Below are 14,808 nucleotides of genomic sequence, written 5' to 3'. Positions count from 1 at the left end.
CCTCCTAAAAATGAATATTTCCAGGGATTTTCTCCTTTACTTGAGTATAAATTATAAAAGCAGTGATCTTGGAAATATAAAATTTGTTTTTGACATGCTTATTACACACAATTTATTAATTATTATTAATCATTACAGTATTTTTATTGCATTATGAAAACGGCAACGCTCTTCCAAGATCTCACTTTCGTAGCGTGTATCACTTTGAATAAGCCTGTTATAAGACAAGGCTCCTATGTTTCATCAATGAGTATCAGATGTGAAACAGCAGGAAGGGATTTAAGAAGCCAACTCAGAGTTCCTCGTACACAAGCATTCAGGTCTTGAGCAGTCCAGGCAAACAACACACGTTACAACAAAGCTTAAACTTGTTCTTCATAATAATTTTAAAAACAATACTAGCTGCCTATTTCATTTTAAAAAAAACAGCAAAAAAATCCACTTCCCTTTCCATTTCGTATAAGGAGTCTTGAAGTGTGATAGGGGCTCCGAGCTGCTGGCCCCATGCTGCCCGGGGTCCCTAGGGACAGCTCTGTCCACCATTGGGGAATTTTTTCCCGAGAACCCCCTGTAACGTTTCGTGAATCCCCAGGGGTTCACGAACCCCAGTTTGGGAACCACTGCTTTGGAGTAAAACTGGCATGTATTGTAATGAATGTCCAATAGAAGCAGCCAGGTTAGAGGGGGTAGATACCACACACTAGAGCGGGGAGGTAGGGGCTAATTTTCTGCAGAAGTCTGGCAGGGTTCTTCCCTGCGGCCTGTTTTGCCTGCCAGTTGGGGAGAGTCCTCCCAGTTGGAGGGTCTCTGATTGGGAAGGAGAATGGACTTTTCCTCCCTCTACTCTTGGCCCAAGGAGCAGTGGAGGCAGAGCCTGCTAGAGCCAGCCTGGCTGAGAGGCCAGGAGAACCTGGGGGATGAACTTCTCTGTCTCTGCCTGAGCTCTGCACTCTGTGATGGCCAGGGCCAGGGCTACAAGACTGCTTGGTTTCTTGTTTACAAGGACTGGAAGGAGCCTCCCAGGGGCGTGGTCACGGCCTTCCAACAACCCAAATCTGAGGGAAACGGGAGTTTCTTAAAGAGGCAGGTTTATAATTAGAGGCTGAAGCCTTAATGAGACAGGAAAAATGCCCAAAGAAAAAGCTGTCTCATATGAGCCTGATGCTACAGGCCTAGACCAGTCTCGCATACCCCATCAAACAACCCTGTAGGCCAAGACACCACCGACCCACAAAACCGCCTCCCAAAGCGATGACTATGTTGTTCCTTTGATCAAAACTGTATCAACTTCTGTCTAGACAGAATCTCCAAAAATATTTCCCTGAATATTAATTTTCCATGGGATCCAGACAGCCCTGGGTCAAGACTCTTGTTGATTAAAATTCTGAGACATAAAGGGTCTTTCAAGTCAATAACTTGCAATGAGAGTTGAATAAAGTAGCTTCCCTCACCTCTCAAATTACCCAGGTCCTATTTGTCTCTTCACAACAGAGTCGCTTTCAAAAACAAACCAAATACAAATCCCCGTTATGATTGAATGTTAAAAAGCATGAAGCATTGCTACAGCATGGACCATTAAAGCAAATTCCAGCAATATAACAATATGCAGAACTAGCAGCTCAGTGAGAGAGCATTTGTACACCATCATATTAGCAAACTTCAGATGACACTGACTGATAAACCGAGGTAACCCAATAATGATCATTCTCCTGAATTCAGGAATCTCTCTCTGGGGCAGGTGCCGTGTTTTTGTGTGGCTAGGGTCTAACGACGTCCGTCCGGGTTGGAGCCTTAGGAGCAAGTGCAATACGAATATTTAATACTAATTAATCATGTCCCTTTTTCTGCTATGTGAAGGTGCTGAAAGTGCAGAAAAGTTTGAGTGCCCAAACGGTGAATGTGACTTTGTAAGAAACTGAGTTAAGCCTTGTAATTTTGATTAATTGGAGTCTTTGGAGTGCAAGAATTAAATTCCCATAACACTTTAGCAAGCCTCCGGTTCTAATCTGAACGCATTCAGCATTTGTTATGGCAGTGATGTGCATTATGAACCTTATAGGTGGCATACTGGGCCGTATTTGCAAACGTGGGATCCTAAATTGAACCTACACAATGTGCACCCTTGTTGCAAATACAGTTAAGTGTTTGGCACATGCAGACAATGATGATGAGTTTAGTTTCCTTAGAAAGATCTCAGGTGTTAATGAAATAAGTCTCCCAGTGTCCGTGCGTGTGTGTGTGTGTCCGTGTGTGTATATTATTATCCCAATTTTTCAGATGAGGAAACTGGTGCTCAGAAGTCCATTGAGTGATTATTCCAAGGACCTCACAGAGACGGAGGCAGTGCTGGGAATGGAACCTAGTCCAGTGTGCTAAGCGATGCTGCGCTTTACCACATGCAGTTGGAGGCTTAGTGTGTGCAACACTTGTGCAAATTTTGCTTGCACAATGGCACCCACACTTGCAAATTGGGGTTACAGTGGCTGTTATCATAACTGAAGGTTCTATATAAATTCAGCAATAGTCAATAGGTGAAAGATTGCCTGGGTTCAGTTACACTCCCTCATGAAAGCAGCAGCAGCAGAACAGAAATGGCCCCTGGCCCCTCTTTTTGAATGTCAGCTTAAAAACCAAGATGTTAGCTGGTGTCGTTCCCGTGGGCATTCGTTGTTCCGATAAGATGGTGGAATATGAAATAATCTTTGGCCAGGGTTGTAACTTCAGGCACCCGCTGGGTACTGGGCAGAGCTTAGGGCTGAACGGCTCAGGGCCCACTGAGGGAGAGTACACAGCAGCAGTGTCACAGCTGCTTTGGAAAGGTTGCCGTATGTGCTCACCGGCACTGGGTTTGCGATGCTAGCAGGGTGGAGGAGGGCTGGCCATCTTCCTTGCAGCCATGTCATGCTGTTAGCTATGCAGCTAGTGCTCGGGAGAGTACTAGATTTGTCCTGTGTCCAGCTCCCGCACTGGTGCAATAGGGAAGAGGCGCCCAGCAGCCTTTTGTTCACCCAGCGCAGGGGCTGGCAGAATTTGGCCCTTTATAAATAAATTAATGGAGATATCCTATCTCCTAGAACTGGAAGGGACCTTGAAAGGTCATCGAGTCCAGCCCCCTGCCTTCACTAGCAGGACCAAGCACTGATTTTGCCCCAGATCCCTAAGTGGCCCCCTCAAGGATTGAACTCACAACCCTGGGTTTATCAGGCCAATGCTCAAACCACTGAGCTATCCCTCCCCCCTTTGTGGCCCCCTTCTGCACTTTGTCTCAGAGTACGTGGAAATGACCAGACAGTGGGAACATTAACTTTGAAAGCCATAGGCGCTGACTCCGTGGGTGCTCCGGGGCTGGAGCACTCACGGGGAGGGGGGGGAATAGTGGGTGCTCAGCACTCACCAGCCACAGCTGTTTGGTGACGCCCCCCATTAGCTGATTGGAGGTGCCACCAAACAGTTGTTGGACGGCTGGGGGAGTGAGGAGTGGAGCGGGGGTGGGAAGAGGCAGAATGAGGGTGGGGCCTTGGGGGAAGAGGGTGGAGCAAGGGCGGTGATTTGTGGGAGGGGGCGGAGCAGGGGCAGGATGAGGCAGGGCCTTGGGGAGGGGGTGGAGTGGAGGCGGGGCATCGGGGCAGAGTAGTGGAGTACCCCTGGGGAAAAGAAAAACTCAGTGCCTATGTTGAAAACCAAAGCTCAGCCTGCCTGTTTAGGGGCTTGTCTACACTTGAAATGCTACAGCAACACAGCTGCTCCCCTGTAGTGCGTCCGTGTAGCCATTACCTAGACTGACGGGAGGGGTTCTCCCATCGGTGTAGGTAATCCACCTCTTCTGTCTACCTAGTGCTGCCTACACTGGGGGTGAGGTCGGCTTCACTCCACCGCCCGGGGGGGTGGATTTTCACACCCCTGAGCAACATAGTGAAGCCGACAATTTGCTAGTGTAGACGAGGCCTAGGAAAGTAGCACAGCCTGCAGCATAGAACTTCTGCACTTTGCAGCCTGTCAGTCACAAGATAACTGCTCCCCTGGAGTTGTTTGGCATTTATGGTCTGTGTAACCATGACATATAATAGCTGATGAGAATGCCTGTGGGTAAACAGCCAGCTCCTCCCACGCAGAGCTCTCGCCAGATATCACTCAACTTGCGTTCAAAGGCCATACCATGCCTGTCCTCAATGAGGGACCTTGCCAGCAGGAACTGGCTGGCTGTCTCCCTCGTTCTTGCAGTGTCTAGCTTGTCTACATGCCAACATTGTACAATAGGTCTGCACGTTGCATTACAACCATGCATGTACCTGTGGACTCTCGGGCTGCTGATGCCCATGCTGGGAACAAGGGCTTTGGGAGGAATGTGCAGATGTGAAGCTCTGCCATGTGAAATGTGGTTGGGAGGGACCATCCAACCAGTGGTTTCTTGCAATGCTTTTTGTTTCATGCAGACAGGCCCAAAGATCGACTACCTCTGAGGAAGAGCTATGTGTGAAGAACTTTCTTTTTGGTTTAAGTGATTCTTTTTCTTTATGACCCTCACATATTGGTGTCTTTGAACCGGTGCCCCCAGCAGCAGTTACTGAAAGCTAAAGTCCACCTCTGCCAGTGGCTCTGCTTTCCCTGGGGTGGTAATCTTGCACTGCCACTGCAGACCTCGGAGTGAGCCCTTCATGTACAAAGCAGCTGGCAGTTCTATGTAATAATTCATCATTTTGTGCCTTTGGCATCAGCCCCCTGAGATCTAGTCCCTGAGTCAGCAGTATGTGAATGTGTCAGCTCATAGCGGCAAGAGCAATTTGCAAATGTGTCCTCGCTCGTCCAGCAGTAGCGTTAAGGAGCTAGTGCTCTTGTTCAAATGATTCCTCCCCGTTTTAGCTTTTCGAATCCATGGAAGTTTGGAAAAACAGCTTCTTTCTCCCGTGATGTCCAGATCTATTCCTAGCAGTAAAAGAATAACGAGACTAATGAGCAATACATCACATTTCTGTAGCACTTTACAAACCGTACCTAATCTATCCTCACAATCCCTTGCAAGGTGGGGCAGGGTGATTGTTCCTGTTGGCTTAGGGTCAACATCTTCAAACTTGTGGCCTTAAAGTTCACCCCACATTTTGGCAACAAAATAACCCTCACTGATCTTAGAGGTGCTGACTGCCAACAGCTGCCATTGACCTAACTGCAGGCACCTATGTTTGAATATTTACGCCTAGGTGATCCGTTATTAAGTACTTCCCCCACGACCACCCAGTGTACATAGCACAGCAGGGACTAAGACCGGCTCTTCAAACTTCCAATCTAGGGCTTGATCCTCTGGTTTAATAAATGATGAACCTGTCACTTCCTGACCATAACACAATTTGGGGGCTGCCACGCTCTGTTTAAATGCACGTTGATGGGGCAGGGAAGGGTTTCTCTACTAGTTAGCAGAAGCAAAGTGGATACTAAAGTGTCTGGCTGCCAGCTAGGAATGCCCCAAAGAGCAGGAGAGTCTGAGTACTGATCAGTGGCAGGCTTGTTAGACCCAGATGTTTACAAATCAGAGGACAAGCCACAAGCTTTATTCCCACCCAGAACTACTCACAAACCCTGTTCCCAAGGCAGACAAGCCCATTTCCTCCATGTGCATCACAGCACTATAGCTTCTGTCACTAAAAGAGCCGGGATTGGATGGTTATGACCCTGCTCTCACACGCACACTCGGATATTAACACTGACCTCGATGGATTTGTCGCAGTGTATCCAGCAAAGCAGACATTTCAAGTTTAAAAATACCAGCGCATTCCCATTCAGGTTAACTTCCCTGACAGCTAGAATCATGGTAGAGAGCGGGAAATTGTTACACTCAGAAGGGCTCCGTTTTCCATACCAAAGGAGAGAGAAACGTTTTAAATGAAGCTTCGATCCTGTAGAAAAGGTCACAACTCCTGCCCCCCTAAAGAAGCGGCGGGGAGGTGCCTCCAGGGTGGAGAACCACCCTTCTAGAGCAGCCAGATGATTCTTATTGCCGATCCCTGGTTCCTTTGCAGTGTTCAAAATCCTATTCAAGCCAGTTTCTGGACACCTTTGATGCTCACCACATGGCTGTTGACGCAGTGAGCTGGAATCCCTACCACATGAAAGTCTTCATTTCCTGCAGCTCTGACTGGACTGTCAAGATCTGGGACCACACCATAAAGTAAGTCTTGCTGTGTCCTGGCCTTGGCAGCAGGAGAGTGTGATTGATGCCCTCACAATATAAACATACACCATGCAGCTAGCTTTGTCTGCTAAAATCTATGGTTACAGTTTCACCATTAGGTGGATTTATTGCTTATTACTCTCTCTTATCCTCCTTGTTTGCTTTTTCCTGAGCGTAGCAGTTCCTTCAGTAATAAGAGCAGGTACAGCCCTGGATTGCTGCCTACGTAAGTGTATCTAGGACTAGGGTGAGATGCCCTGTAGTCCATGATTTAAAAACGTGAACAGACCTACACCAGGTACCAGCCCTCTGGCTTGGATCCAGGCCACACAGGTCAAAACAGGGCACTGCAGTTCAAGGTGGCTGCCCTGGTGTTTCAAAGCCCTGCGTGGCATTGGATCCGGCTACCTGAGAGATCCACTGTCCCTCTGCAACCAGGACCTCTCATCCCCACTGTGTCCCACTGGAGCAATGATACTGTTAGCCAATCGGAGCCTAGCAAACTCGCTGCAGGAAGAGATGACCGACCACTAATCTCACCCCATTCAAACATTCACTCAAACTTTCCCACAATAGCTCCCTCATTCTCTCAAACACAAAATCCCCTAACCCTGCTTCTTGGCAGCACGGGAGAGAGGAGAGCACTGTCAGTACCCCAGGCAGCCTGTACAGCATCAGAGGGTTTCGTCTTGAATGTCTTCTCCAGGAGTGACATGTAATCGGACAAGATCTTCTTCACCCCGGGCCTTTCTTTCCAGGACCCCGATGTTCATCTTTGACCTGAATTCTGCTGTGGGGGATGTTGCCTGGGCCCCTTACTCCTCCACTATCTTTGCTGCGGTCACCACGGATGGGAAGGTAAGAGGCTTTATTTGAACTGGGAGGGGATTAAGGACTCTAATGTCCTGGACAGAAGTGGCAGCACAGCTGACAGCAGTTGGCCGGCTGCTGGTGGGGTGAGCTGGGCGGCTTCATTTGGGATGGAGCTCAACGGCTGAGGAGTCGGAATTTGCCATGCGAGTTAGTCTGGGGGTGGGAGGCCTGGCATGGAAGGGGGCTCTGTCCAGGGAGAGGAGGAACACTTTGGTGGATATTGACCCTGTGCAGCCTTAATCTCTCCCTTCCCACCCCCGACTCCATAGCACACTGGCGTCTTAAAGCAACAGCGCTGTAGAAGCCAGGACCAGCAACACTTCCCATTCTTTCCCAGGCACCTCAACTCCGTTTCCATAGCAAGCTCACCCAGGCCAGAAATCTTTAGCAGACATCCAAGGTTTCTTCTGCACAGCAGTGCAAACTCCTCAGCTGGTCTTAAACGGACGCCAAGGGCCCTTTGGGGGACATTAGGGATCAGGTGCATAACTCGATGTGGCCACGCCAATCTCATCGGGATAAAACCGGCATGTATGTGTCTCTCTATACGGACTGACACGGACAGGAGGGGAGTACCCTCTCCATCGTGTGGCATTCCTAGCCCTCTCTGCTGGGTATTCAGTGGATGTACAAGATCAGCATGGGGTATACTTCTTTGGGGACCAAACCCAGCCCCTGGCATAAGCAATCGCAGCTCCCATTGAAGCCAAGAACATTACACCTGTGACGGGTTGGGTCACAGAAACCCCCTTGGAACTGCCACCTGATGTGCTGAGACTACCTCTGAGCCCGTTTTCCCTGCTAGCTTGGGACTTCAGTACCCTGTCTTGTTGAGCCAGACACGCTAGCCTGCTGCAAACACAGACCCAGGTCTGAATCATGTCCCCCAAGAGCTGCAGACTTAACTGAAAACAGCTTAAGAAGTGCTCCTGTCTCTAGCACCCAGACACCCCGTTCCCAATGGGGTCCAAACCCCAAATAAATCCATTTTACTCTGTATAAAGCTTATACAGGGTAAGCTCAAATTGTCCGTCCTCTATAACACTGATAGAGAGATATGCACAGCTGTTTGCTCCCCCAGGTATTGATTACTTACTCTGGGTTAATTAATAAGCCAAAAGTGATTTTATTAAGTATAAAAAGTAGGATTTAAGTGGTTCCAAGTAATAACAGACAGAACAAAGTAAGTAACCAAGCAAAATAAAACAAAAACATGCAAGTCTAAGCCTAATACAGTAGGAAACTGAATACAAATAAAATCTCACCCTCAGAAATGTTCCAATAAGCTTCCTTCACAGACTGGACTCCTTCCTAGTCTAGGCCAAATCCTTTTCCCTGGTATAGTTCTTGTTAGTTTCAGCAGGCATCTTAGGTGAAAAGCATGGGATTTCACATGACTGCAGCCCCCTTTGTTCTGTTCAACCCCCATTTATAGCTTTGGCACAAGGCGGGAATCTTTTGTCTCTCTGGGTCCCCACTCCTCCTTCTAAATGGAAAAGCACCAGGTCTAAGATGGATTCCAGTACCAGGTGGCATGGTCACATGTCCTATGAGACCCCAAGCCTTCATTCTTCCCGGCCTAACTCACAGGAAGGCTTGCAAGTAAACAGAGCCATCTACAGTCAATTGTCCTCGTTAATGGGAGCCATCAAGATTCCAACCTACCATTAATGGCCCACACTTTGCATAATTACTATAGGACCTCAGAGTTATATTTCATATTTCTAGTTTGAGATACAAGAATGACACATTCATACAAATAGGATGACCACACTCAGTAGATTATAAGCTTTGTAATGATACCTTACAAGTGACCTTTTGCATGAAGCATATTCCAGTTACATTATATTCACACTCATTGGCATATTTTTATAAAATCATATGGAGTGCAACGTCACAACACCCTCTTAATCTAGGGATGAATGGAGCCCTTTGAGCACCGGGGATCATGCAGGGCAAGGTAAACCAGAGGGGTGAGCAGACTGCTTTCTTGTATACCTTCCTCTCAGTTACTTTTCCTGCTTTCTCTTACAGCTACTGAGCATGTAATTCACTCCCTTTGAATCCTACTGAACGCCACATTGATACAAGTACATTGCCTCTTACATCATCTTCCTGACCAATTTCTAACCACCTCGCACCCAGTTCTGTTCCCACTGAATTGAGCCAGTGGCCTCCCTGGGAGCTGCACCTACTTACACTAGATCTGAAACTGGCTCATTAACTAATCCTCACAGCACTCCTGCGGGTAGATGCTATTATGCCCATTCTACAGATGGGAAAACCTCACACAGCTGGCATCCGATCTTTATTGATCCGAGCTTCCAGGACACAGGGAAGCAAAACAGTAAAGTTAATAACCAAAAAATCAATTATAGTAATGTGCCCAGAGCTGGCCAATACAGCTGTGCTATAATTAAATGGTATGAAATTAGTATTTTTCACATCATGCTCAGGGGTGGATGTCTCCAAGAATAATGACTTTATAACAAAGTACTTAGAATAATCCTAATGTTGAGTTGATGGGAGATATATTTTTGCCCCCAACCATCCATCTAGCATCTCGTACAGTTAATTCAGTCCTGGCAGACTGCCTGCAATACTTAGCTAGCCATCATTCATTAGTGCTTCTATATTACTTTAAGACCCCGTTGCTCTGAAGCTGAGGGCCAGATTCTCTGCTGGTGTCAGTTGGCAGAGTACTGTAGAAAGTCAGTTGGGCTCCATCAGATTGCACCAGCAGAGAACTTGGCTCTATGATTTCTCGGCTGCTATGATCAAGTCAGCATTAGCAGTGATTTCATTGCAATTTAACCTTTAAATTATAGAAGAAAAATCAATTTCACTGATCTATCGGTGCAGCCTAGAAGCCCTGCCCCTGTACCAGCTGAGGCTGAGGACTTAGCACATCTCACAAGCTTGGGAATGTCAAATATAGTCCATACTGAAGCAGCCGCCAAGGAAAACCCAAGATGCTGCAGCCTTCAGGAAATGGTGCTGTTTCTAAAGATCCCCTGGCATTTTCCCCGAGAGGTGTGTGAGCCCCGAAGGCCTGGCTGCATTCCACTCTGGGTACCTCATTCAGCCTGAATGGTGGCACAAACTGAATACACAGCTGATGCCTGTGAGTACAAAGCATCGCTGTTTTGCCACGTAACCTTTAGCGATGAGATGTAGATGTCTCCGGATGAACGCAGCCGAGTGACAGCGATATGCCGAGGGCAGTGTTCTAATGGGAAGAAAGTGTAAAACCAGATCCTGGCTCCCTTCAGCTTCTTGATCATGCTATCTCCAGAGGGGTTTAATCCTCACAGATTGTGTCAGAGTCTCTGTCAGAGCTCTACCAGCTGGCCAGTTGTTCCTTAAATTTAGCTAAATGTTGGTGCCACAAGATCTTTCCATCAAACTTTCCCCTGCTGCCTGCTCCTCCCCCCCTGCCCTCCCCTAACCTGATGGATTCATTTCCCAGAGCTCTGCAGATGTGACGATTTGAGTTATGTGGCTGCACTTTCATGACCACGGGCTCACTCCTGCCAGCACTTAGTCACCCAGACCGTCCCACTGCAGTCAGTCAACTACTCATGTGATGGAGGGCTGTGGCATCAGGTTCCCAGGCAGGCAGGACACAAGCTACTGTCAGCTTTGTTTCACTGCAATAAGCAATTTGAAAAAACCCTGATCTCTGGAGCCTGCACTTCTTGGCGCTGCAGCCTGCAGATTGTTCTTGTCTGAAACAGAATAAACGGCCAAGTGATTCGATCACAGATAGAATTAGAAATTGTCTGTGGGGGAATAGCACAGACTGGGTCGAGTTGGCTGGGTCCCAGGCCAAGATGCTGTAGTACAAGCATAGGTAATGCTATGTTAACGCATGCCGCCTCCTCTGCAGAGCCCTCCCTCAACCAGTTACCTTCCCAGTGTAGGCCACCATTCCAGACCCCTCCCCCACCTATCACTTACCTCCTCCGTGTGGATCCCTGTCCCAGAAGTCAGGCACCGATAGCCAGCCACCTGCCTCTCCACTCAGTCAGACACCTACTTTACATGCTGACCTTATGCTTGGTGCTACACGGTGCTGGTGGTGGTTGGAGGAGGAACCAGCCAGCCCGGCAGCCTTCTCTGTGAGGGGGAAGGAGAGGCCTTTCAGGTTAAGAGCCTTGTGCCAGGGTGCAGAGTCCCCAGTATACAAGGGGTTAACTCCAGTTCCCTTTCCCCACCCAGGCACAGATGTTCAGGGGATAGGCTATGAGCAGGAAGGGGGAGAATACCTAGGACCTGGCTCTCTACCAGTGTCAGGGAGAGGACTTGTCCTCTGCCCAGTCTCCAGGCAGCCTAGGACTCTGAGCACAGCTGAGCCACAGCAGGGCTGCTTGATTGACCACTCCACCTGATAGGCCAAGGAAGTCAGCAGTGACTGACCTCTCACTGCTCAATGCACATGCCTGCAGCTTCATTCCCAGCCTCCTTCTTGCCCTGCTCCAGCCCTGCTTGGTTCCTGACTCTTGACCCTGGGTCTGACTCCTGCTTGATTCTGCCTGTCATCCCTTGGGCATAGATACTGGCTTTCTGGCTCCCACTCTGACCACTAAGCCTGACTATCCACATCCTGGTTTGTGACAATTGAGACTCTGGGTTGATCCATAGCTTCTTACTCTTTTTGCTTGTTACACCCTGTGTGGTTTGTGTCTGTACAGAATCTCCTGCTGAAGTGACCTCCCTGCTTGCTGCTGGGGTCGGATTGAGCTCCGGCAGCCAGCCAGCTTAAACCTACATTCATACCTAGTCTGTACAGACCATTATTAGAAAAGCCGGATGCTCTTGTTCCCCCCCAGCACGCTGGGCCAGTCTGCCCCTATACAGTACCGTCTTTTGAAACATGCAGTAGGCAAAAGTTACAGCAGACACTTGGGGGATCCTTCTGTACCCGATGTGAAATGGGATTATGTTATATTAGTAAGTTTTGAGGTATTGTATTAGCATATAACATTGGTAGCAGATCCCTGTACCATGATCCTGTATGGAAGCAAATAGTTACATTTGCAGATTATTAGTGTTAATATTCATGATCATCAAGCGAGTGCTAGGATGGGAGCCTGGCTGCCACATCCACCAGCTCTTCACTGCCGGGGGCACAGGCACAGCCACTCTGCCTTTGGGGCAATGTGCCTCACGTGCTGGGACTTCCCCGTCCACCGTGAGCTATCTTGCCCCGCAGTGTTAGGATGACTTTGGGAACATACGCACATCAACCGCCTGTCCACACACATCTCTTCCCTGATACCCCATCCTCTTCCCTCCCCCACCCCCCGATACCTCACTTGGTTCCCAGCTGCTAAGAGCAGGATTTTGCTCTGAGGAAATATGCAGCAGCCTTAATACTCAAAATGATGGTCTGTTCATGCCATGTGTACAGACTCCATCCCCAGCCAAATGATAGCCAGCTCTGAGCCTAACGCTGCACTTTGTCCAACTGCCGCTTGTGGTTCTCGTCTGCATCTCAAGCTCTCAGCTTCGACCAGCTAATCAATTATGTGCCTCCCTTATTAGCCAGGGCTGGTTTTGGTTTTGTGAGCCTCTAGTAGATTTCTGTAATCCCGGTAGCACCTCTGAGGATTGGGTTGGCAGCTGGGGAGCCAGGGGTACGTCTGGCTGGAGGAGCTAGTGATAAAGGAGACGTAGGAGGTTGTTGGCAGGTGGGGGATAGGGTACAGGGAAGGTACAGCACTTAGGGCCCAGCATAAAGGCAGCTGGAACCTAGTTAATCTTACAAGGGGTATGTAGGTCAGTGGTTTGAGCATTGGCCTGCTCAACCCAGAGTTGTGAGTTCAGCCCTTGAGGGGGCCACTTAGGGATCTGGGGTAAAATCAGTACTTGGTCCTGCTAGTGAAGGCAGGGGGCTGGACTTGATGACCTTTCAAGGTCCCTTCCAGTTCTAGGAGATAGGATATCTCCATTAATTTATTTAGGCCATGGCAGTGGGTAGGGGAGGTGACGGGTGCATGCAGTGAAAGGGATCTGACAGAGTGACAGCCCCAAAAGTGCAGCCGCATGTGTGGGGCTGGATGTCATTACTGCTTAGGTTGCAATCCAGCTTTGACTATTGCTGATATAAGCTAGCTTCACTGTAGCTCATTAATTACTAAATGGTCCAGGGCCCGTCGCAAAATTCACTTCCAGGGGCTTATTGCTTTATTGCAATTCAATGTAGTGATCTACACAGAGACCAGGCTGTGCCTCAAATGATCACTCCTGATTGGTGTAGTTAGTGTGTATCTACTGTGAAAACGATGTATTCAGTCATACCAAAACAAGCAATGACAGCTCTGAAATATATTCCATGAATCACTCTTTGATCCGATGGGCCCGATTTACCATTGCTCTGCGCCTGATCTGGCCATTTACGTCAATGCAAAGGGGATGTAAAATGCTGCTCAATCAGAATGGAGCATTTTCCAGAAGCTGGGACTGCACGGCAGGAGACGGATCACTCAAAGTGCCCTGTTCTGTTCATTCCCTCGGAAACACCTGGCATTGGCCACTGTCAGAAGACAGGATATTGGTCTGACCCAGTATGGCTGTTCTTGTGTACTCCCTCTGGTGTAAATGGTGACTCAACAAAGGTGGATCTGGCCTTCTCTGTTCATGCCGTGCTCATCACCGTGGTGTGGCATCGGAGTCTCTCCTAACGTCGGTCAGTTTGGTACATATGGCCAAAATGTATTTTACAAAATGTGGTCTGTGGATATTGTCGTTCAGATTTGTCTTGGATGCAGGGACAAAGCAGAATTTCTAACACGATGCGATCCCTGACGCTGTTCCACAGCCTGAAGTCAAAAGGAGCTCTGCAAGCCGGGGAGCTGCAAGCCTCGGCCTCGTTAAATTAAGCAGTATTTTGAACTCCGTAACCTAAGTGAACCGCTGAGCGAACACAGCCTGGCCCTCTGGCACCACACTGAGGTGCTGCTTTTGAGGTGACTTCTGAAGCCAGCACCCTCCTGGGTTTTAAAGCCTGAAAGGACTTTTATTATCATCTACTCTGACCTCCGGTACAAAAGGCCAGAGGATGCCACCAATGATTGTTGCATCAAGCCCAATGGTCTCGCTAAACTAGGGCTTCGGTATCCATCTGTAGTCTTTTGTTTTATCCTTACGTCGTAAGCTCCATGGGGCAGGGACTTTCTCTTTGCTCTGTTTGTACAGCGCCTAGCACAATTGGGACCTGGTACATGACTGGGGCCGCCAGGTGCTATGGAAATACAAATCATAAATATTAATACATTGAGAGACATCTGGTCGTGATGTAAAGACTCCAAATGATGGAGAATCTACCACATCCCTTGGTAGATTCAGTGTTTAATTACTTCCACACATTGGATCTCATTCTTCTTCTTTGAGTAGCATCCCTATGGGTGTTCCACTCTAGGTGTATTTGCGTCCCTGTGCCTCACATTGGAGATTTTAGGTAGCAGTGTCCAGTTGGTCCACACATGCACTCTCCCCGTCTCGTGCCCTGCCTCAGGGCTATATAGTGCTGTGTGGGCAAACCGCCCTCAGTTTCTTTGGCCTGAGATGGAGTCTCAGCAGTATCCAATTTGAGAATTCCTCATCTATATCTTACTTTCTGTTTTGAGTTTATAGTGTTAGTTCATAGAGTTTCCGTTAGTTAGTGTTTATACTCACTTTCTTTTCCTTTTTCCCCCCCTCAAATTTTTCCCCATTATTTTGTTATTAGAATAGTCAGCTCCCTGTCCTCAGTTAATTCCGGTATTGCA

At 48.3% G+C, this 14,808-nt stretch overlaps 1 protein-coding gene across 1 annotated transcript in view; it reads left to right on the top strand.

Moving 5' to 3' along the window:
• The window catches only part of DNAI1 (dynein axonemal intermediate chain 1), a 265,393-nt gene that overhangs the window by 120,482 nt on the left and 130,103 nt on the right, over positions 1-14,808 (top strand). The window contains exons 17-18 of the mRNA XM_029913866.1: positions 6,012-6,160; positions 6,922-7,021. Coding sequence (XP_029769726.1) covers positions 6,012-6,160; positions 6,922-7,021 — 249 coding nt within the window. The remainder of the gene's footprint in view (positions 1-6,011; positions 6,161-6,921; positions 7,022-14,808) is intronic.

The sequence above is a fragment of the Terrapene carolina genome, unplaced genomic scaffold, assembly GCF_002925995.2.
Source record: "Terrapene carolina triunguis isolate 2854851 unplaced genomic scaffold, T_m_triunguis-2.0 Scaffold998, whole genome shotgun sequence".
In the NCBI taxonomy this organism is placed as follows: domain Eukaryota; kingdom Metazoa; phylum Chordata; order Testudines; family Emydidae; genus Terrapene; species Terrapene triunguis.
The sequence above is the reverse complement of the archived record's forward strand: the minus strand, read 5'-3'. Positions and strand labels throughout refer to the sequence as shown.